The 23,855-nt window shown below is 36.5% G+C and overlaps 1 protein-coding gene across 2 annotated transcripts in view; it reads left to right on the forward strand.

Annotated features, from left to right (window-relative positions):
* Nucleotides 1-23,855, forward strand: part of GSTCD (glutathione S-transferase C-terminal domain containing) — a 129,854-nt gene that overhangs the window by 98,215 nt on the left and 7,784 nt on the right. For both annotated transcript variants that reach the window (XM_060654501.3, XM_060654502.2), the window contains exons 6-9: nucleotides 3,042-3,157; nucleotides 3,320-3,364; nucleotides 5,676-5,804; nucleotides 22,558-22,691. In XM_060654501.3, coding sequence (XP_060510484.1) covers nucleotides 3,042-3,157; nucleotides 3,320-3,364; nucleotides 5,676-5,804; nucleotides 22,558-22,691 — 424 coding nt within the window. The remainder of the gene's footprint in view (nucleotides 1-3,041; nucleotides 3,158-3,319; nucleotides 3,365-5,675; nucleotides 5,805-22,557; nucleotides 22,692-23,855) is intronic.

The raw sequence follows: 23,855 nt of genomic DNA on the forward strand, positions 1-23,855 counted from the left end.
CTTGAGACTGTGACCTGAGTCGAAATCAAGAGTCTGATGCTTGACTGAGCCACCCTGGCTCCCTAATAGTGTCTATTTAAACACAACCCTGAAAATTACCCCTTTGCCTTCAAACTTCATTTCAGCATGAATTCTTTATATGCAAAGATGGAATCTCAGCAAGAAAAACAGATCTTCATCAACATTTGCTTTTGAAACAAACCTAGGAAAGTTAGATAATTCTAAACATCTAGTAGAAATAATGGTACCAAACTGGATGTTAATTAGTTATTCCATTAAATAAATGTTTTTTTCTCCTTGTTCTTAACAAAGGTAATTTCTTTTGACTTTACGAAAAATCCTTTGGCTAAGAAATGTTAAGAAATCCACAAAGCTGAGACTAAAGTGTTCGTGCTCATTTCTTGCCTCTTGGTGGTTTCCTCAAAAGGTAGCATTTGTGACTAGCTTTCCCACAGGGCTCAGAAATATTTTTCCCTTTTTGCCCTCTAACTCCCCTGCTTCCTCTTGTTGCTCTCCCTCTTCCAAATTAGAACTGCATTGCTAAAAGAAATTAGGTGGAGAGGTGCCTGGGTGCCTCAGTTGGTTGAATGTCTAACTCTTGATCTCAGCTCGGGTCTTGATCTCAGGATCATGGGTTCAGACCCCATGTTGTGCTCCACACTGGATGTGGAACCTACTTAAAAAAAATTAGGTGGGGGCGCCTGGGTGGCGCAGTCGGTTAAGCGTCCGACTTCAGCCAGGTCACGATCTCGCGGTCCGTGAGTTCGAGCCCCGCGTCAGGCTCTGGGCTGATGGCTCGGAGCCTGGAGCCTGTTTCCGATTCTGTGTCTCCCTCTCTCTCTCTGCCCCTCCCCCGTTCATGCTCTGTCTCTCTCTGTCCCAAAAATAAATAAAAAACGTTGAAAAAAAAAAATTAGGTGGGTTGGAGCGCCTGGGTGGCTCAGTTGGTTGACCGTCCGACTTCGGCTCAGGTCATTATCTCGCAGTCTGTGAGTTCAAGCTCCATGTCAGGCTCTGTGCTGACAGCTCAGAGCCTGGAGCCTGCTTTGGATTCTGTGTCTCCCTCTTTCTCTGCCCCTCTCCCACTCATGCGCTGTCTCTCTCTCTCTGTCAAAAATAAATAAACCTTAAAAAAAATTAAGTGGATTTATGAATGGATGGATAGATGAATAAAAGTGTGATAAACCAGGGGCACCTGGGTGGTTCAGTCGGTTAGGTGTTGGATTCTTGATTTCAGATCCGTCATGATCTTGCAGTTTGTGAGTTCAAGCCTCTCAACAGGCTCTGCACTAACAGTGTGGACCCTGCTTGGGATTCTCTCTTTCTCTCTCTCTCTCTCTCTCTCTCTCTCTCTCTCTCTCTTTCTCTCTCTCTGCCCCTCCCCTGCTCACACACTGTCTCTCAAAATAAATAAACTTTTAAAAATTTTTTAAAAAGGAGTGTGATAAACCAAATATAGTAAGTTGTTAATGGTAGAATCTAAGTGGAGGTTATAAAGGCAGTCACTGTAAGATTCTTTCAACTTTGCTGTGTTGAAAATTGTCATAATCTTTTAGGGGTGGTTATCCAGGAAGGATAGGCTGACAGGAGCTTTCACATATTTTGTTTAAATTTTTCACAATTATATTATTAGAGAAAAATGAAAATAAAGCTACATGAAACTGTCTTCACAAATGAAATCATCAGACTATTGGTTTAAAGGCCCTTTATGTTTGAAATTCACATTAGGGCACACTAAATAATTAAGAATGTGTATAGTGATTTAGCTGTATGATGATGATCACATTATTACAATAGGAGATTGGTTATATAAGTATGGCATATATAGTCAATGAAATACTATGCAGCCATTAAAACTTATGGTACAGAAATAAATGCACTGACATGGAAAGAGTTATAATGTTTTATATACTATCTTCAATATTATGAATTTCTAGATACATCTGGAAGTATGTGTATACAAAGATATTTGCTCTGAATTATTAGATTATGGATCTTTTCTCATATTTTTTCACATATTTTTTATTTTTTCCTAGAATAAAGATTTTCCAGTATTTTTATTTTAGTAACATAAGAAAGAAGGAAAACAGAAAAGAGAATAAAAGGAAAAAAAGCCAGGCTATTTTTCTGTGAAAATGGAGCAGGGAAACCTTGGTATCTGTAAATAACTTTTGATCAAGCCAAAAGATTATCTGGGTTTTTCCTTTTATCTATATCAATGAAATCTGCTCTCTATATTTTCTTAATCTTGCTCTTACAAAAAGTGCATTTGAAACATGTAAAAACAAATAATTTCATTCATTCTTCTGAAGTTATTTTCATGGACTTAACTAGTAGCTTTGAAGGAAAGTTAAGATATTTTCATGCTGTTAGGCCCAAGGCATTTCATACTTGGAAATGCTCTATCTTTAATCTCTATTGCATTAGATTTCTGTGTCTGACTCATAAGGAAAGGAAGCTTCAAAGCTGAAATGGTAAAATCTAATTTCTCTCTAAATACACTAAGCATTGATACATTTCCGACAATGTGACACCTATGTCCCAAGTATCCTCACCAAAATAACTAAGAGTTCAAGGACATGCTGATTAAATAGTAAGAATGTTTTTATTTATTATAAATCTGTTTTGTCCAAGGAGATTTAAACAATGAGCTAGAATTAGGTAATCTTTGCAATATGTCTCTGGTAGAGATAGAGGGAAGGGACTGTGACTCTTAACTTTTATTCATCCAGTAAACATTTACTCAGCACTTTGTGTATGACTCTGCGATTAATATTTCACTTATTGTTTCCTCTCTAGAAGATGTTTTTTCAATGACAATCGAAAGAAAAATTGGATGTGAATAAAAGTAAAAATATGCATAGAGAGATTTCATTTCTGGGTTCCAGGTCTCTGGTCCTCTCTTCATGGATTATGTGGAATTTGTAACTCATTTATATATTCACCCCTCTTCCTGGACGCCGGCCATCCATTCTCTGAGTGCCTTCTCACTCTCTCACAATGCCTACCATTTCATTGTCTTCACTTCTTGTCTTCCCCAGGCAAAATGTCCAGTGATCGAGCTTTAAGGAAGCAACAGCAGTTAAACAACCTTGTTTATGTGGTGACAAGTCAGGCCAAACCCGGTGACAGAATTGTGGATTTCTGCAGCGGCGGGGTATTATGTCTCTCCTCTTATTCTCTTTAGCCTTCCCCCGACTGTGTGACTTTACTGTATTACATTCAGAGTCATGTTTTTATTTGGCAAGACTGCTGTCTCAGAATGAGAAGAAAGCATTAAGGACCCGAGTTAACTTGTTTCTTTTTCTGCCTTCTCCAGGGCCATGTTGGCATTGTCCTTGCTCACATGCTGCCATCATGCCAGGTAAAAATCTGAATAGCAGATAAAGGGAAACATTGGAAAACTATGCAATTCAGTTAGCTGAGTCTTACCGCTTCCCTTTGAATTTATAAGCATTCATTCAGGTCACATATGTGGCACAGATTTTTTTTTTTTTTGGTCTTTGAACTAAACTTCTAAGAATCTTTAAAAAAGTAAAGTAGGACCACAGTACAGTTTTAACTTTTATAAAAGGGTTATAAATTTCTTTAAAGTTTATTTATTTATTTTGAAAGAGACCAAGACAACCTGAGTGGGGGAGGGGCAGAGCCAAGCTGCAGAGCCCAGCAGAGCCTGACATTGGGCTTGAACTCACCAACCGTGAGATCATGACCTGAGCCAAAATCAAGAGTCGGAAGCTTAACCAACTGAGCCACACAGGGGCCCCTGAAAGGGTTATATTTTTAAATAATGTATAGAAGAAATAACGATTCTGTGGTTAAATAAAATAATGAATGATGAAACTAGTTTAATTGTCAACATAATTTTATACTGGAAATACTAGCTTCTGACCCTTGTTAAGCATATCCTTTCAGTATCTTGATTTTTATCCATTGTATCAAAATTGTAACAGCAATAACAAAATTTGTCAAAGAAAAAAATAAACTCTAAATTTACCACACTCATCCATCAAATGCTTTTCTCCCCATATTCTTAACATCATTGTCCATGAGGGTGCTTCTTACTGCAGATTCTGAAAAATGCAAAAACGATTTTAGTCACCAGCTTTCACTCAGTATGTTTTTCCCTATTACAAATAGTTTCAAATATCATTATTAAAATATCACTAAAATGTGACTACATAGTATGTTTTTAAGTAAATGTACCACAGTTTATGCAGTGGTTGCCACTATTTGTTAGAAGTTTGTTATTTTTAGTCTTCTGCCATATGAAATCATTTCCTCACAATGACCATCTTTTAGCATAAAAGTCTAGAATTTAATGTATTTAAAAAAATACAAATCAGCGGGTGGGGGAGAGGGGAAAATTGGTGATGGGCATTGAGGAGGGCACTTATCGGGATGAGCACTGGGTGTTGTATGGAAGCCAATTTAACAATAGATTATATTTTTAAAAAAATACAAATCAAATGGGGCAGATTCTTTGCTTGTGAACTTTCTAGAAGGTGTAAAATAATCATAGTGATTCCTTGCAGAAGGGAAAGATGAGCATAGACTGGCCAGAAAGACATGTAACAGAAAGATGGGGAATGGAAGGGTATTATTCTTTCCCTTCCTTAGAAAATGAGAGGCAAAATGAACAAGGAATCCTGGGAAAAAATAGCAGGTGTCTGTTTCATTATCAAGGAAAGTAACAATTTTCTTGGTTGGAGTTAGAGGAAGAAAGCTCATAGAGTAGAATCCTGGAGAAACAAAGGCAGAGATATGGGGTCTTTTTCCCCTTCCCAACAATTCTGGAAACTTAGAGACATTGAGCCTGGAGAGGGGAAATCTTGGATAGAATAATGAATGGCCAGAAAGCCTTAAACCAAGTATACTCTGACAGGTTTTTTTATACAAAGGGACCCAGGATGTTTCTGTGAAGACAAGCATAAGGACAAAATAAGGGTAGAATTAGAGATGATAGTGATGAAAGGGACTTAATTCTGCCCACTTTTCTCTCTCTAGACCCGTAATCCTTTCCAATCTTCATTGGCCTGCATTCCTAGAGACTCCTAACTGGTTACCCTTCCTTCTGCCTCACCCCCACCAATCCATACTACACATTGCAGCAACGGAACCTTCTTTTATCACATGATCTGGCTCCCGTTACCTCTCCAGACTCAATTCTACCCTCCACACCCTGTCCCCCACTCTGCATCACCACCACGCACCGTGCCCAGAGACACCAATGTTCTCAGTTTTTCAAACACCCTGTGTCTGTCTCACTTCCCACTTCATGCATGTTTCTCTCTCTGCTTGAAACACTCCTCCATTGCTCCAGCTAGTTTCTATTCATTGTTCAGGCCTCAGCTTCTATATTATTTTCCGTGTTAAATGGCTGAAACCTTCCTTAGTCATCAAGTCTGAGTGCTGTGATGACACATGATATGTCTTTCGTTAAACACTTACCACTGTATTGTAATTGCCTGTTTCTCTTCTATCACTCCATCCATAAGGTGCAAGAACTCAAGGACCTTGTTCAGTTTTGTAACACACTATCTGGTGTACTTCCTGGCACAGGACAAGAATCAATGAATATGTTCTACATGAAAGCTTAAATGCAGTAATAATATTTTGCCCTAATGTCTGAATTATGTTACTGAATGTACTTTTGTTTCCTGGATGAAATCTAGGTTACGTTAATAGAAAACAAGGAACTATCATTAATTCGTGCTAAGAAGAGAAGTGATGAACTAGGTTTAAGCAACATTTGGTTCATTCAAGCAAATATGGAATATTTTACAGGGATGTTTAATATTGGGGTAAGTAATCAAACAATTTCAATTTCTTCAGTTAATTAAGAAAAATTATATGCCTTAGACTAAATAAAGGAGATACTTTTATATTCTTTGCTAGCAAGTTTATAACTTGTGTTTTCTACTATTTATGAAGTATAGCACATTAATGAGTATGATTTCATTCATAGCACTTCACCATTATGTGACCGAGGTAACATTTGTTCCTCTCCCAGATATGAACTTAATTTTCTTCACTGCAGAATCCCCAGTGCCTAAAACTATGTTTGACATGTAGCAAGTGCTTACAAATAGTTATCAGTGGAATGAATGAATGATTTCTAATGACAACGACTTCCCTTGGTTTATTTTACATTTTTAAAAGATAATGAAAGAAAAACAAAGAAATGTTACTGTTATTCCTTGTATTTGTTTTATTTGTTTTTAATTTTTTTAATGTTTATTTTTGAGAGAAAGAGAGAGAGACAGAGCGGGAACAGGGGAAGGGCAGAGAAAGAGGGAGACACAGAATCTGAAACAGGCTCCAGGCTCTGAGCTGTGAGCACAGAGCCCAACACGGGCTGGAACCCATGAACCTTGAGATTGTGACCTGAGCCAAAGTCAGAAGCTCAACAGACTGAAGCGCCTAGGCACACCTCCTTGTATTTCTTTTAAATACTTTTTTCTTATTATTAATGAACAATATGCTCAATACAGAAAAATACGTAATAATATAAAGAAGAATCACCAGTATTTCAACTACTGAAAAAATGAATACCGTCGAAAACCTTTGGTCTTTATATATTCTTGCACACATACAAATGCATGTTTATACATATGTTACTATCATTGACATCATACTACATAGATCTTGGTTTACTGAACATTGTCATAAATCTTTCCCCTACTCATCAATAATGTTTCTTTTTCTTCATGTTGTTATAATGTGTAATTATTACTATGATGGATATCTTATGCGTTAAGACTTTGATATGTTTGCCAAATCACTTTCTAGGAAAATTGTGCTAATCTGCACTCCCGACTGTGTGTGTTCACACAACATACACAATAGGAAGGTCTAGCTGGAACTCTTCTTCAATTTCAGAAACTCAGACTTTCGTAGTTCTTATAATTTTTGTCCAGTGAGGTTCATTTCTTAGATATCCACTACTGAAAATTTGTGGGGTTTGTTATCTTTTGCAGCAAAAATGTATGCAGTTTGTTTCCTTTGTAGACATGATCCAGATGGGTTATGTCAAGCCAAGCCTATAGGAAGAGAAGTAAGCTATTAATAAGGAAATTCAGGAAAACGCAGATATCCAAAACAGCAAATTCAAATTGATTATATATTTCTGTGCAACCTAAAATTTACGTAAATGTTGATGTAAAGGTTAAAACTTCTCCCACGAAATGAGCCATTAAGCCAATGCCCATGTTACCAGTACACCAGGCATAATATTTAAGGTGACAAGATATTGCTACCCATTTACTCAACTCTCAAATTACAAAATTCGGATCTTATTAGCCACATGTCTCCTTAGCCTTCTGTGGCTTATGGGTGCTAAAACATTCTGGCATATTCTTGTAACTTGCAAGGTCATAATTCACTAACACCAACTGAAAATGTTTATGTCTTTTTTGATGTGATATTTTCTCTATATTTCATAATAATATAGTCATAATGGCCTTTTTCTTTCATAATTACTTTTGTCAAAATATATAGAAAATTAATTAAAATTACTTGGAAGATTAAACCAAAATTAGATTTACTCACAAGAAAATAATTTTCCCCAGGAGGATAATTGAGGTATTGTCACTAGATAAATCAAACTGATTGCATCAGTGGCTCCAACTCTTAAATAGATTACAGTGAAAATAGTGTAGCCAGAGAGGAAATTAGAATAACTAGGTATTGGAAATGCATTAAAACTGCATTAATCCATGATCTGGTGATATTTTCAATAAGGGTTTAGTTAGCATTTATCTTTGCTTAGTAAATACCTTTTCCTTTTACCATTTTTCTTTAGATGTAAAAATAATGATGTAAACTAGATTTTAAGGAGAGAATCTTAAAGTCTTGGAAACAGCTATGTTTAGGAACTTTAAACAAATCATATATATGTGTGTGTGTGTGTGTGTGTGTGTGTGTGTGTGTGTGTGTGTGTATCTTCCACCTACTGTACCTGCCCAACATAACCAGAATCAATGAGGTAATGTTATTTGTTCCAAAGGGTCATTTTGTAATTTCTGGCTCACACTGTACTTATTTGAGAAATATATAATCCTTACAAATACAAATGCCTGATAAGCTTATAAAAACATTTAAAGTCTCAATACATTTTAACTTGAACAACAACAATATTCCATTCATGCTCTTAATATTTGTAAAGATTTTTGAAAAATATGCTCATTGACTGCAGGGCTTCAGCGAGATAAGCCTAATCATACAGGAGTTTTACATTTTTACTTTACATGATATTTGCAATGATTTGTTAATGACATAAAAATTAGTTACAGTGGTAAACAAAGAAAATAAACATAATGGTAAAGAGTATGGATTTTGATACTGGCCAAGCTTGTGCTAAAATCTCAGCTTGGCTGCTTACTGGCTGGATGGCCCCAGGCAACTTATTTAAACTCACTAATCTTCAGTTTTTCCATATATCCTCATATTTTCCATATATTTGGCATAAAATATCTGGCTCATAGGATATTGATACAATGTATGTGAAGCACTTAGGAGGTTGTCTGCCATTTAGGAGTACTCAATAAATTGGGCCTCATCTTACTCTGTGCAGTATGATCTTAACCATGTAAAAACTGATTTTAAAAAGGATGGGAGGTGGGACCCCTGGGTGGCTCAGTTGGTTAAGCGTCTGACTCTTGATTTTGGCTCAGGTCATGATATCACAGTATGTGGGTTTAAGCCCTACATCAGGCTCAGCACTGACAGTGAAGAGCCTGTTGGGATTCTCTCTCTCTCTGTCTCTCTCTGCCCCTCCCATGCTTTCTCTCTCTCTCTCTCTCAAAATAAGGAAAAAAAACTTTAAAAAAAACACCTTAAAAAAGAAAAAAAGGACGGGAAGAATATGCTAATATGGATTTTTTAAAGGTAGCTATCTCTATATGCTACGTGGTAACATTTTTTTCTTTATTATTTTCCATGTTTTCAAAATACCTCAAATTTAATGTGTCATTTTTATATTTATAATAATGTAAGCAGTAAAGATTGAAGAATAAATATTTGTGTTTAATATTTTTACAGATAGATTGCTTATTTAGCCAAGAGAGGCTAATAGGTCCTTAAGGATTACTGCAAGGCATCTAAAAGAATTCTGTACATATAAAATATTTTTTTCTTTCAAAAAAAGTATTTGATTATTAGAGAAATACCTTTTGATTGGCTTATTCTGATTTTGATTATAATGAATATTGGTGTCCTGAGGAATATATAAAAGTCTTTTCAAAAATAAGAAACATCCAAGAAGGTATTTTTTCCTCCTGGTTTCAATATATCCAGCTGTATGACCCTGCATTAAGTATGTGTTAAGGGTTGAATGTTTGCCTCCCTCAAAGCTTCATATGTTAAATTCCTAACCTTTAACGTGATGGTATTAGGAGGTGGGCCTTTGGGAGGTAATTAGGTCATAAAGGTGGAGACCTCTTGAATGGAATTAGTACCCCCTGAGAAAAGAGAGTTTGCTTCCTCTCCAGCTCTCTACCTGCAAACCAGGAAGGGACCCCTCACCAGACATTAGATCTGCCAGCACCCTGATCTTGGACTTCTCAACCTCCAGAGCTGTGAGAGATAAATGTTTGCTGTTTAAGCTACCCACTGTAGGGTGATTTTTTTTTTCCATAACAACCCTAACTAAGATATGTATTGATTACCATCCCTTAAAGGGAAACTTACAAAAATTGCTTCAAAAGCAGACCTTTTAAAGCTTTAAAAAAAAAAAGTTTATTTATTTATTTTGAAAGAGAGGGCATGCGTGTACACGTGCATAGGGGAGGGTCAGAGAGAGAGCGATAGGGAGAGAGAGAATCCCAAGCAGGCTCCGTACTGTCAGCACAGAGCAGTCACAGGGCTCAATCCAATGAACTGTGAGATCTTGACCTGAGCCGAAATCAAGAGTCAGGCAGTCAATCAATAGCCATATAGGTACCCCAAGGCTTTTTTTTTAAGAGGCTTATTATTGCCTTTTTGTTTGATGCAGGATAAATAATCTGCATTATTGTGAAAACTTACTTTACAAGATTATGCTTTTTAAGACCTAATTTACCATGTGTATTAATATGCATGCTCTCAAACAGTATTACAGAAAGGACCATGACTATGGAAAAACACACTGCATTAAAAAACAAAAACTGTGTCAGTGCTAACTAACTTTCCCACCAAAATGTTTTAACTGACTAATTCCAATAGTAACAGAGTCTTCTGAACCAAGTGATAGATACTTTTTCTAAGAGTATTGGTGAATATTTTCTATATTGCCAATATATATCTAAATCTCAAAACAGTTTAGCTATCATACCCATAACAATTTTAATATTATAGTTTAGGATTTATCAGTGCTGAGTGCTTAATTACAAGCTCGTTTCTAGTTATATATGTTAGTGTACAATTAGATGCACATGCAATTATACAATGTAATTCACTAACACTTTTGATGAGTAATTTATGTAATCCTTGTTTTAAAAGAAAAGGAACTTGAGGAACTACATAGTCTGCAAACACAATTTTAAAAAATCATTTTTCAGTGGAGGATTTCCCAGGCCAAGAGAGTGTATAGAAGTATTTCAACCCCCTTCTCCCCAAGAAAGATCAGACTTCCAAATAACAAGGAGAACAAAAACCAGAAGAATCATACTCCATCTGTGATGAACCTGTGTTCAAGATTCTGTAACTTGGACTACTATATATGAAGGCAGAAAGCAGATTAAAGAAAAATAGTAAAGGATTGAGTAGAAAAGAGGAGGATCAAACTTAAAAGCATGAGGATAGGGAGTGACTATCAGGAAGCAAGTCAATTTGCTCTCACAGGATCCCAGAATATTTCAAGAATGTAGGATACCAGAAACCTCAGAGGAAGGGGATAAGGAGGAGCTGAAATCATCTTTAATTAAAAATATTATTTAGAGACCCAGATTCCTACCCTTATCTTGAGTAGACTCCCTGACTCCTGCGAGAGACTAGAAGTTTATTCTGTGAAGAAACTGAGCCAGAGATGCTCAAAATACGGGGATACTGTTCACAGAGGAGGGCAAGGGTGATGTGCCATATTGAAAACAAGAACTCAGAATCTGCACACTGAATAACGGATCTCTTCCCCCTCACCCCCATTTGCCCTTAATTCCAGAAATTTGGAAGCTAGAATTATGTTCTCAAAGAAATAAAAAAAATATTTCTTTTTAGAATCAACTGTCCCCAGAGAAAATAACTACAGATACTGTAGCTGTAATTAAAAAAAAAAAAGTGGGGGAGCTAGCCACCTGATCACTCAGTCACTAGTGAAGCCCACCAGTGTCGAAGTCTTTCATTCAGTACTTCCAATCAGCTTTTTAGTCATTCACTCTTTAGTGAATATATAATATATTATATATTCACTAAATATTATATATTATATAATATATTATAATATAATAACATAATATATTATTATCCAACATAATAATATATTATGATGGATGTTTCATTCCATCCATAAAACAAGTATGGAATGAAAAAGAAAAAAAAAAAAAAAGAACCAACAAAGAACAAGAAGTAACTTCTTGGAAACTAAAAATATGTTAACCCATAAAACAATAACAACAACAACAACAGGGGCATTTGGGTGGCTCAGTCCATTAAGTCTCTGACTCTTAATTTAAGCTCAGGTCATGATCTCACACCTCATTATATCAAGCCCCACATGGGGCTCCAAGCTGAGAGGGTGGAACCTTCTTGGGATTCCCTCTCTCTCTCTCTCTCTCTGCCCCTCCCCTGCTCACTCTTTCCCTCTCTCAAAATAAATAAATAAACTTAAAAAAGAAAAAGAAGAAAATCTTAAAGATGACATATTAGGACATCACCTGAGAAAATGCAAGAAAAAAAGACAAAGAAATAGAAACTGATATAAGCATTTTTTAAAAAAATATTAAAGATTCAGTTCGTGAAACACAATACCTCAAGAATAGAACTAGAAAGAGAAAACAGATAAAATAGTGGAAAGGAAAATATAAAAAAACTAATAGAAGAAAATGTGTCAATAATGAAGAATCCATTTCTCTTGATTTAAAAAGCCCACTACTACAAAGCTATAGCAATCAAAACAGTATGGTGCTGGCACAGAAATAGGCACATAGATCAATGGAACAGAAAGAGAGCCTAGAAATAAACCCACATTTGAATGGTCAATTGTACTACAACAAGAGGCAAGAATATACAATGGGGAAAAACAACCTCTTCAATAAATGGGGTAGGGAATACTGGACAGCTACATGCAAAAAAATGAAACTGGACCACTTTCTTACACCACATGCAAAAATAAACTCAAAATAGATTAAAAACCTAATCTATTATCATAGATTATGCCTATCATAACATAGGCAATAATCTCTTTGACATTAGTCATAGAAACATTCTTCTAGATATGTCTCGTTAGGCAAGGAAAACAATAGGGAAAAGTAAACTAATGGGAGTACACCAAAATAAAGCTTATGCACAGGGAAGGAAACCATCAACAAAACAAAATGGCAATCTCCTGAGTGGGAGAAAATATTTGCAAATGATATATCTGATAAGGGGTTAATATCCAAAATATATGAAGACCTTATAAAACACAATACCAAAAACAAAAACAAACAAAAAAATCTGATTAAAAATGGGCAGAGAACCTGAATAGACATTTGTCCAAAGAAAACATAGAGATGGCCAACAGACACATGAAAAGATGCTCAACATCACTAATCAGGGAAATGCAAATCAAAGCCACAATCAGATATCATCTTATGCCTGTCAGAATGGCTGAAATCAGGAAGACAAGAAATAACAAGTGTTAGCAAGGATGTGGAGTAGAAGGAACCCACATGCACTGTTGGTGGGAATGTAAATTGGTGCAGTTACTGTGGAAAACAGTATGGAGTTTCCTCAAAAAATTAAAAATAGAATTACCATATGATCTAGTAATTTTACTGCTAGGTATTTGCCCAAAGAAAATGAAAACACTGTTTTGAAACGATATATGTTTCATATGCGCCCATATGTTTATTGCAGCATAATTTACACTAGACAATATATGGAAGCAACCCAAGTGTCCATCCATAGATGAATGCATAAAGATACACAGATACACACACACACACACACACACACACACACACACACACACACACACTGGAATATTACCCAGCCATAAAAAAGAATGAGATCTTGCCATTTGCGATAACATGGATGGACCTAGAGGGTATTATAATAAGTGACATAAGTTAGAGAAAGACAAAAACCATGATTTCACTCATATGTGGAATTTAAGAAACAAAACAAATGAACAAAAAAGACAAAACAGACAAACAAAACAAACAAACAAAACAATAGTAAATACAGAGAACAAACTGGTGGTTTCCCAGAGGGCAGGGTGTGAAATAGATAAAGGTGATTAAGGGTTCACTTATCTTGATGAGCACTGAATAATGTATAGAATTGTTGAATCATTATATTATACACCTGAAATAAAGATAACACTGTACATTAATTATACTCCAATAAAAAAAAAATAAGCCCACTTGAAAAATGACCCAAACCTAGGCATATTGTTTTGAAATTTTACTACACCAAGGATGAAAAGAAGTTCCTAACAGTTTCCAGAGAAAAAAAGGAGGAGCCATATACCAAAAATTTGGAATTTGGCATTTTGATGCCATCACATATCTCAGTAGCAACTTAGAAAGCTAGAAGACAGTGAAGCAATACCTTCAAAATCTAAAGAACAATTTCCAACCTAAGATTTTATACCTTATCAATCCATCAATCAAATGTGAAAGTAATAAAGAAAATTTCAAGGTCTCAAGAAATGTACCTCAAGAAACTCCTGGAAGATATGCTTCACTAACACAAGAGAGTAAATAGGAAAAAGGAATAAGTGGTATCCAACACAAAAGGGGCTGAAGAGAGTTCTTGGTATGCTGGCAAAGGGACTCTCGGGACCAGAGCTAGGTAGAAGGCCTAGAGAGCACTGATCATTAGCTAAAGGTCAGAAGGCCCAGGAAAGAAAAATGGAACTGATTGATTACTTGGCAGTTTTCATACAGTGGAAAGTTAAACAATAGGGCATTTTACAGAGGTTTTAGGTAGGTAGAGACTTGAATGTTAAAAAAAAAAAAAATTGTACAGCACACTTTAGCTCAGCAGTGAACAGTATATACACAAAGCAATAATAATAAAAACATTGCATAAACACTTAACTAAAAATTGGAGTTAATATTTTTTAAGTTTATTATTTTTGGGGGGAGAGTGAGAGAGAGAGGGAGAGAGAGAATGAGCTGGAGAGAGGCGGGGGGCGGGGGGGGTGGGACAGAGGATCTGAAGTGGGCCCTGCACTGACAGCAGTGAGCCCCGTGCAGGGCTCCAATCCACGAACTGCGAGATCATGACCTGAGCCTAAGTTGGATGCTCATCTGACTGAGCCACCCAGGTGCCCCAAATTGGGGATAATATTAAGAGAATGGTAAAAGGGGAAAAAAGGTGTAAATGTAAAAAAAATAAAACCAAACAGAACAGAACCTCATCTCCCATAACAAAAATCAATAAATAAGGCCTAATATTTATAAATCAAGAGATAACAATGTACATTTGTTATATGGAAAAAGAGATAGATTTCAGGAAAGAACACCAGTGAGTTGAGAAGCATGGGCTTTGGTTGCCAGACGTTCATTCAGGGGTAGAAGAGTATATAGAACAAGGGAACTTCTGTTATTACTGTACCTGCTTTTTAGTATTATTTGAATTTTAAAACCACTTATCTATAATGTAATTGCACAAAAGTTTTGAAAGAGGAGGAACATGGGTGCACAGTTGAGACCAAACCTGCTTACGTATAAAATATCTGGTTAAGAATCCTTTAAGAAGAGAAGGTGCAGAGCCTAATTGGGCTGGGAAAATTTAGAGATCATCCAGTTCAGCCTTCTCATTTTACAGATAGAGAAGTTGAGGAATGTAGCAAGTCAGTGCGAGAACTGGACTGGAGTCCAGTCTGTGACTTCTTGTTCACTCCCCACATCTCAGAAAGGAGCAAATGGGAACATCGAGAACTACAACAAAGTTTGGTGTCAGTTTGAGTTTAAATCATGGCTTCATCACTTGTGACCTTAGACCAGGTTTCACTAGCGAGGTGGCCTTAGACATGCTATTGAAAATGGAGATAAGAGCTACTTTAACGTATTAAATTAAGAAAATAATTAAATGATTACGTCAAGAAAATAATCAATGTGAAGATCTTGCCATCTAACAAATACTGAATACATGCTAATTCTGTATGGTTTTATAATTTCACAAGATTGTAGGACCAATGAAATTAATAAAATGAACGGGAATGTATTTGTAAAGAGTAGTTATCTAGGATGGACACCCCGAAATGTCTGAGTTAGGGTTCTTAATTTGTTGTGTGACCTGGAATAAACTTATTCCCTCTATTTATTTACCCTTTCTGGGCCTTTCTCATCCTAAAATAGTACCTACTTAGGTATTTGTGCACCCATGTTCACAGCAACACTATTCCCAGTAACCAAGAGGTGGAAGTAACTCAAATGTCCATAGACAGGTGAATGGACAAACAATGTGATAAATACATATATCCAGCCTTAAAAAAGAAGGAAATCCTGTCCTGCTACAGCATGGATGAACCTTGAGGATGTTATGCTGAGTGAAATAAGCCAGTTACAAAAAGACAAATACTGTATGATTTCTCTTATACGAGGAATGTAAGGTAGTCACGTGCATAGAAATAGAAAGTAGACTGGTGGTTCTCAGGGGCTGATGGGAGGGGGCAAAGGGAAGTTGTTCAATAGTATGGAATTTCAGTTTTACAAGATGAAAAAGTTTTGGAGATCTGATTCACCACAATGTGTATACTTAAAAATGGTTAAGATGGGAGGCGCCTGGGTGGCTGAGTAGATTAAGCATCCGACCTCGGCTCAGATCATGATCGCAGTTCGTGGGTTAGAGCCCAGCATCGGGCTCTGTGCTGACAGCTCAGAGCCTAAAGCCTGCCTCAGATTCTGCATCTCCCTCTATCTCTGTCCCTCCCCCATTCACACTTTGTCTCTCTATCTCTCAAAAATAAATGAACATTTAAAAATGGTTAAGATCGTAAATCTTATGTGTTTTTTACCACAATAAAAAAGGTAAATAAAATAGTTGTTCTACTTCATAGCGTTGTTGTGTTAAAAACTAAATACAGGAAAGCACTTAACATAGCACCTTACTCAATAAGTGTTAAATTTTATATTATTGATGTTAATATCACTCCCTATTTCATGAAAATGCCACTTGTTCTTTCCTCTGTGCCTGTGACTTCTTCGCTTTCTAAACTCCTTTCTATCCTATAAGGCCCTCCTCAAATCCCACCTCCTCCAGGACACCCTTCCTAAATTTTCCCTATCTGAATATCCCCTGTCCCTCCTTTGATTTTTATTTGTGCTTTTTTAATGGCACTTAACTTAATCTATCTTGTATTAGACAGATTTGTGTACTGTTTGTGTTTTACTCTTCTTTGTATCCCCTGTGAATCACAATGTTAGAGACATAAAATAACCAGAACTTTATGAGTTGTTTCAACCTGTATGATTCCCAGATTGAGTTGATTAATGTATCAAATAGTTTGGATTCAGTTGTTACTATCGCCAGAGCATAGAAAAGGGATCATATTTCTGATCTTTGTATTCCCAGCCACTACCATGATACCAGTATATACAAAATGCCTAGTAATTGTTGGATGAATGAAAGAATAAAAGAATGATGAACGAATGAATTGTGCGATTTCTATAACTGCAAGTAATAATTATAGGCCTTTAATGATTAATAACAAAGAATAGCAAATTAGTCAACAAAATCACTTTTCCGTCATGTTGCTGTAGAAACTCTCTACCTCAGCTGTCTCATGGTTTTTTTTACAGTGTATTTCTTTTAATAAGGATTGAAATAAGATGCAAAAATTGAAATGGTTAATGTGAATCTTAAGGCTTAAAATTTATAGGTTTTTATCTGCATTCATTTTCCATTTTTCTTGTAAAAATGTACCACAAATATGGCAGGTTAAAATAACACAAATTTGGGGCGCCTGAGTGGCTCAGTCATTTAAGCGTCCAACTCTTGATTTCCGTTCAAGTCATAATCTCACAGTTCGTGAGTTCGAGCTCTGTGTCTTCTGCACTGACAGCATAGAACCAGCTTGGGATTCTCTCTCTCCCTCTTTCTCTGCCCTTCCCCTGCTTGTACGTGTGCTCTCTCTCTCTCTCAAAATAAATAAGCTTAACATAAAATAACACAGATTTATTATCTTAGAGTTCTATAGGTCAGAAATCCAGTTGGGTTCAACTGGTTTCTCCAGTCCAGGTGTCATTAGGTCAAAGTCAGCTGTTAGCTTGGTTTGGCTCTTATCTGAAGGCTCTAAGGCAGATTATTCAGGTTGTTTGTAGAATTTAGTTCCATGCTGTCGAGGGATTAAGGTTCCTGCTCCCTTGCTGGCTCCGCCAGGATTCATTCTTAGGTTCTAGAGCTAGCTGTGAAAACAAGCAATTGTGGTTCAAGTCATTCTCATGCTTCAGATCTCTTTAACTTTTCCTCGTGTCTCAGCTGTCTTCCCACCTGAGAAAATTCTCCACTTTTAAGGCCTTATGTGATTCTATTGAGCCCACCCATGTAAATCCAGAAAAATCTTGGCATTTAAGGTTCTTAATCTTAATTACATCTGCAAACACTCCTTTTTGCCATGTTGACAGGTTGCAGGTATTAGCATGTGGACATCTTTGGAGGCTAATTCCACCTACTATACCATCCCATCTCTTCTTCGCCCTTAAAGTTTGTATAGTGATGTCGTTTCTCCTGTAGAATTTCCCACAATTTGTATTTTGCTGATCATATCCCCCTGGTGTTGTTTCACATATTATCCCTGTATTGCCAGAAATTAGATTTAGATTGTGAAGACATAATCAGATCAGGTTTACTTTGGGGTAAGACTACAGCATAGGTGGTAGTGTGTTCTATCTGTAGACATTTGTCTGGTTTTTCTCTTGGACAGTGTTAGCAGCGTTCGAGATCATCAACCCCTAGCCCTATTATTTTAGCAAGGATTTCAAAATGGTGACATTCTTCTAATTTTATCACTCCATCTTCATTTACTTGATTAACTGTTTGGTTATAGGAAAGGCTGGGTAAAACTAGATTCTTCCCCTGTATTTTCTGGTTTTCAAAGTGAGTTGGTTATCTACCAAAAGTGACCAGGTTTTTGTTTTTGTTTTTGTTTCAATATGATTACTAACTCATCAATTTCATGTTTGAAATACTTCAATCCATTGCAGTTATCATTCTCACTGATGCTCAAATATTCCCATATTTGTTCGGTGGGAGCCCCTTGAGGTTGGCTCCTAAGTCCTTTTGATAGGACTTCAATAGAATTTGGTAGTGTCTGTGCTTTCAGTATAACAAGACATCCCAGCTCATCTTGTGCATTTCCTACCTCCTATCCAGCAGCAACTATTTCTCCACGAAGCTTTACATTCCTTTAAAGGAACATGGTATTTAGAGTACCACAATTTAGGTACTGGGGATAGTCATTGCTATTGGTTTGGTCTTTGTTTCCAGGCTTTACTGTGGTCTGAGCTAGGCAATTAAAAAAAAAAATCATTGTGGTTTCATACTGACACGTCCAACTTAAATTCAGGACTATGGGATTTTAACTTAGCCTCACTTATCTATCTCCTATCTTTTTCTTCTTTCTCCTAGGCTTAAAAAAGCTTTTTGTTGGGGCGCCTGGGTGGCTCAGTCAGTTGAGCGTCCGACTTCGGCTCAGGTCATGATCTCACAGCTCGTGAGTTCAAGCCCTGCATCAGGCTCTGTGCTGACAGCTCAGAGCCTGGAGCCTGTTTCAGATTCTGTGTCTCCCTCTCTCTCTGCCCCTTCCCTGTTCATGCTCTGTCTCTGTCTCAAAAATAAACAAACGTTAAAAAAAAATTAAAAAAGCTTTCTGTTGTTTCGTAATGACATCAGCAGATGTCTTATTTGTTTTATCTCACAATATACACGTTTGAGTTCTAAGACAAAAATACAACCACCAATGATGATTACTGAAAATAGTTCAAGAATTTTTTGACATTATTTTTCATCTAATAATATCTACCATGGCCATGTAGAGAAATATTTTTCATTCCTTTTTAGAGCTGCAGAGTAAGCTACCAGTCCTCTGTCAATGGAAAATTGGCTTGTTTCCATTTTGTTGTTATTTCCAATATTGCCTCAATGAATAAGTCTTTTTATGTTTTGGCCAGTGTATCCCTTGAACGGATTTTTAGAAGCGAGATCACAAATTACACACGTAATTTTGCTGGATATTGCTAAATTCCTCCTCCAAGGGATTTTGACATTTTTGTGTTCCCACCATCATTGTATGACAGTGTTTTCCTATATACCCTGGCCCATAGACTGTCATCAAATTTTAGAATTTTTGCTACTCTAATAGGTGATAAGTGTTATCTTACTGTATTTTAAATACTTATTTCTCTTATTTTGAGCAATATTGAATAGCTTTGGTTTAAGATATATTTGCATATTTCTGAATTGTCCAAATCTCTTGTCCATTTTACTATCAGATTATTGTGCTTTAGTTTCAGAAGCTTCCTACGTATTAGGGATAGTAACCCTTTGTTTATGCTATAAGTTGCCATTTTTTTTCTCATTTTCTCATTTGTCTTTTTATATTTGGTTTTTGGTGTGGGTTTTTTTTTTGTGCCATTTAATTTTTTTTTTTCATTTTTACCTTGTCAAAGGTAAAATTTCCCACTCCTCTAGGTTATAGAGGAATTCACTCATGGTTATTGTTGTCTTGCATTTTAAATCTCCAGTCCATTTGAAATGTACTAGGTATGGTGAGAGGAAAGGATCTAATTTTATTTTTCATATGGCTGTAGGGTTAACCCACTATCAATTATTAAAAAGTCCATCTTTGGGGTGTCAGGCTGGCTCAGTCAGTGGAACATGTGACTCTTGACCTGAGGGTTCTAAATTCTAGCCCCACATTGGGTGTAGAGATTACTCAAAAATAAAACGTAAAATAAATTAAGTAAATAAAAAGTCCATCTTTTCCCCAGTAATCTGAAGTGCCACCTTTGTTTTATGCTAAATGTATTTTATACAAATATTCATGTTCAAATTGTTACATTGATCTATATCTCTCTTTATTATTTGCCTGTTATTTCTGACCTGCATTTGATAACAATGGAAATTAGGAGCATATGAAGCCATAAAACCTTTTAGGACTAAAATCTATTATGTAAATAGTTCTTAGATTTTTTTTTTAATGTTTATTTATTTTGAAAGAGAGAGACAGACAAAGCGTGAGCAGGGGAGGGGCAGAGAGAGGAGACACAGAATCTAAAGCAGACTCCAGGCTCTGAGCGGTCAGCATGGAGCCCAATGCAGGGCTTGAACTCACAAACCATGAGATCATGACCTGAGCTGAGGTCAGATGCTTAACCTACTGAGCCACCCAGGCACCCCAATAGTTTGTAGGTTTAGTTGCTTTGTTTAAATGGGGGAAAGCAATTCATTCATTTGTGTGTAGCAAAGAAAACGTGAACCTAAATAAAGAGAGATTCATAAAAGCAAATTGTCTAAACTTTTCTTAAGAGACTTAAGAGGGTTTTGTCAGGAAGCAGCCTGATGTAATTAATGCATGAGTTCAATCTCTGGGGTCAGGATCCTGCCCCTCAGGACCTGCTTTGTTGTGGGCATGTTCTTAATTTCTCTGAGCCTTGGTTTCCTTACTTCAGAAACGGAAATAATAAAATCTTTGAGGGTTGTCGTGAGCACAGAAGGATCTGCGTGCCATCACCCAGCCTACTGCCCCCACATAAAGGGCATTCAGGGAGTGTTGTTTCTCTTTTCTTTCCCTTCAGGGGAAAATAGGTCTATAATTTTTATGGTGAGGTTTTCTCTGGCTACTCATGAAAATAAGAGCCGGTCTTATTTTTACTCTGCAAAACTGAGTAAATAAAAGGGGTAGATGAGAAATCAAGGTTCTTTACTTCCAATACCTCTGTAATTGCTGCCTTCACTGGACAGCAGCCTTCCCAGGCTCTACTTTCAGAGTGAAACAGGAAAGGTGGATTGACAACAACCACAGGGATTTCTGACTTCTAAACTAATGTAAGCCTGGAGGGAGGGGAGATTCCAGAGAAGGAGTGAGAACAGAGATCTGGCTTTTCTCTTCTCAATACAACATTGCTTTTGGTTTTCCAGTTCAAGAGAGGAATCTGGCTTATGATACAATTTCCAGAAAATCTCCTCTTCATCTTGAAAGCCCCTACCTACCCTGAAGTTGAGAGAATATAATTATAATCCAATACAGTTTGGTTCTGTCCAGAGTGAGATGGATATCTGAGAATTTTTCTGACAAAATGCTTTATTTTTTAAGATCCCCATATCAGATTTTCTTTCATAAAGTCCTATTTTGCTTTATTTAGCTTAATTTCACAAATGTCTATTTTAGATTGTGATACAATATAGATATATTTAAGGAGTTTGTTTTGAAAACATTTCAAAATCATTTTTGAAGTTTTTTAAATGAATTATTGAAGCCCTAATCAGACTTTAATTCATAATTTTATTCCTTTCTTTTAAAATAAACCCATTTAAAGTAGTTTTATGCATTCATCAATGTTAAGAACTGTTATATGAATATGAAAAGGCACTACTAAAAATAATTTGATCAGTTTTCACACAACATTGTTAGATTATATTCATGCAGCATTTGAGTGTTTCAAATGCATTTTTATTTAATTTTTGCAACAGCATTGTTATATCAATATTGTTAACATAGCTTATTTATACTGAAGCCCAAAGAAGTTATATTTTCAATGGCCCAGGATTTCCCAGACAACTACAGTTTGAGACTAGAAATTCAGATTTCAATCTAGTGTTCTTGCCACAGTGCTACAACCAAACTAAGTTCATAATCAGCAAAAGCATTAGGTTTAGACATGCATACATATTAAATTTTCCATAGTTAACATAATGGCAGATTTTCCATTGAATGAATCTTGTACTTCAGTTGCAATATTCCATTTGTAACCTTGCTTAGTTTTCTTAATTAATATGGATATTAACTAGTCCTTTGGTATGTCCAAATGATAATAACTATTTAAAATATTATGGAATAAGATTCTGGTAACTTGAAACTCTCAGAGGATCAGTCCTCACAAAAAGTTAAAAAAAAAAAAAAAAAAGGCGGGTGTGGGTGGGTCCTGGGTGGCTCAGTGGGTTAAGCCTCTGACGATTTCTCAGTCTGTGAGTTCGAGCCCTGCCACAGAATCTGTGCGGACAGCTCAGAGCCTGGAGCCTGCTTTATATTGTGTGTCTCTCTTTGCCCCTCTCCTGCTTATGCTCTGTCTCTCTCTCTCTCAAAAAGATAAATAAGTAAAAACGTTAAAGAATTTTCTCAAACAAAGTTAAAAAAAAAAAAAAAAAGGCACAATATAGCACTGTTGGTTAAGAAAGAACTTAGTCCCTGTGTCTGGTTTTGTTTTCCAGGTGGCATTGCATGCTTGTGGAGTGGCAACAGACATGGTGATTGAGCACTGCATCAAAACGCGGGCTGCCTTTGTCACATGCCCTTGCTGTTACGGTTTCATTCAGAACACCTCAAAGTTTAATTTTCCAAAAAGGTGAATTTTAGTGTTCTACCTAAGGCACCAACGTGGGGAATAAAGTAACATACAAAACTCATTCGATACGAAGCTGCAGTGAAATTTCAGTTTTGAGCTCATTTCGTCTTTCCCCAAAGGCAGGTATTATTTATAAATTATATAGGGAAAAGACGATCTCCTCTATGGCTTCTCCTTGACTTTTCTCTGGATCCGGCTCCAGAGAACGCATTTAGAAGCAAGTCTATCTAAGAGTGAGCCGACTAGGAGTCTGATGGCTTCGGCACTTCTCGTCACCTGCGAGAGGCAGTAGGTGTAGTGGTTGAGTGCGTAGGACCTGGAAATCTTCTGCCTGGGTGCAAAAATCGGCTCCTCAGACTTTTACACGTTGTTTCACCTCAGGCAATTTTTCTTCAACTCTTTTTGCTTACGTTTTCTATCTACAAAATGGGGGTCATAACAGCAACGTCCTCACGGTTTATGTAAGAATTGAATGATCTATGTGTAAAGCACTTAGAAGCAGCATGGAGTAAGCATTCAATAAAATGTGAGCTGTTGCCAGTTACAGTAGTAGCAATAGTATGTATGTATGTATGTATGTATGTATGTATTTATTTATTTATTTATTTATATTTAAATCCAAGTTAGATAACATACAGTATACTCTGAGCTTCAGGAGTAGAACCCAGTGATTCATTTCTTACCTCTGACACCCAGTGCTCATCTCAATAAGTGCCCTCCTTAGTGTCCATTTAACCCATCCCCCCTATTTTATTTTTTTAAGCTAATGTCTTTACTTATTTTGAGAGACAGCTAGAGAGCAAGCAGGGGAGGGGCAGAAAGTGAGGGAGACAGAGGATCCTAAGTGGGCTCTGTGCTGACAACAGAGAGCCAGATGAGGGGCTCCAACTCATAATCCATGAGATCATGACCTGAGCTGAAGTCAGACACTTCACTGACTGAGTCACCCAGGTGCCCCTGATCATTTTTAAGATAGAATAGATTAAATACGTTAGTTTTGAAAATTCTATCCCATAATGTATCAAAAAAAAAAAAACCTTCTTGATCATTTGCATGATTACTTTCAAGAAATATTGGAAAATTTCCATCAGAATTTATACTTATAATAGCTTTCTTTTACTTTTTGAATTTTTTTCTGTATTTCATTATTTTGTTGTTTACCAC

The sequence above is a fragment of the Panthera onca genome, chromosome B1 (genome assembly GCF_046562875.1).
Source record: "Panthera onca isolate mPanOnc1 chromosome B1, mPanOnc1 haplotype 2, whole genome shotgun sequence".
NCBI lineage: Eukaryota > Metazoa > Chordata > Mammalia > Carnivora > Felidae > Panthera > Panthera onca.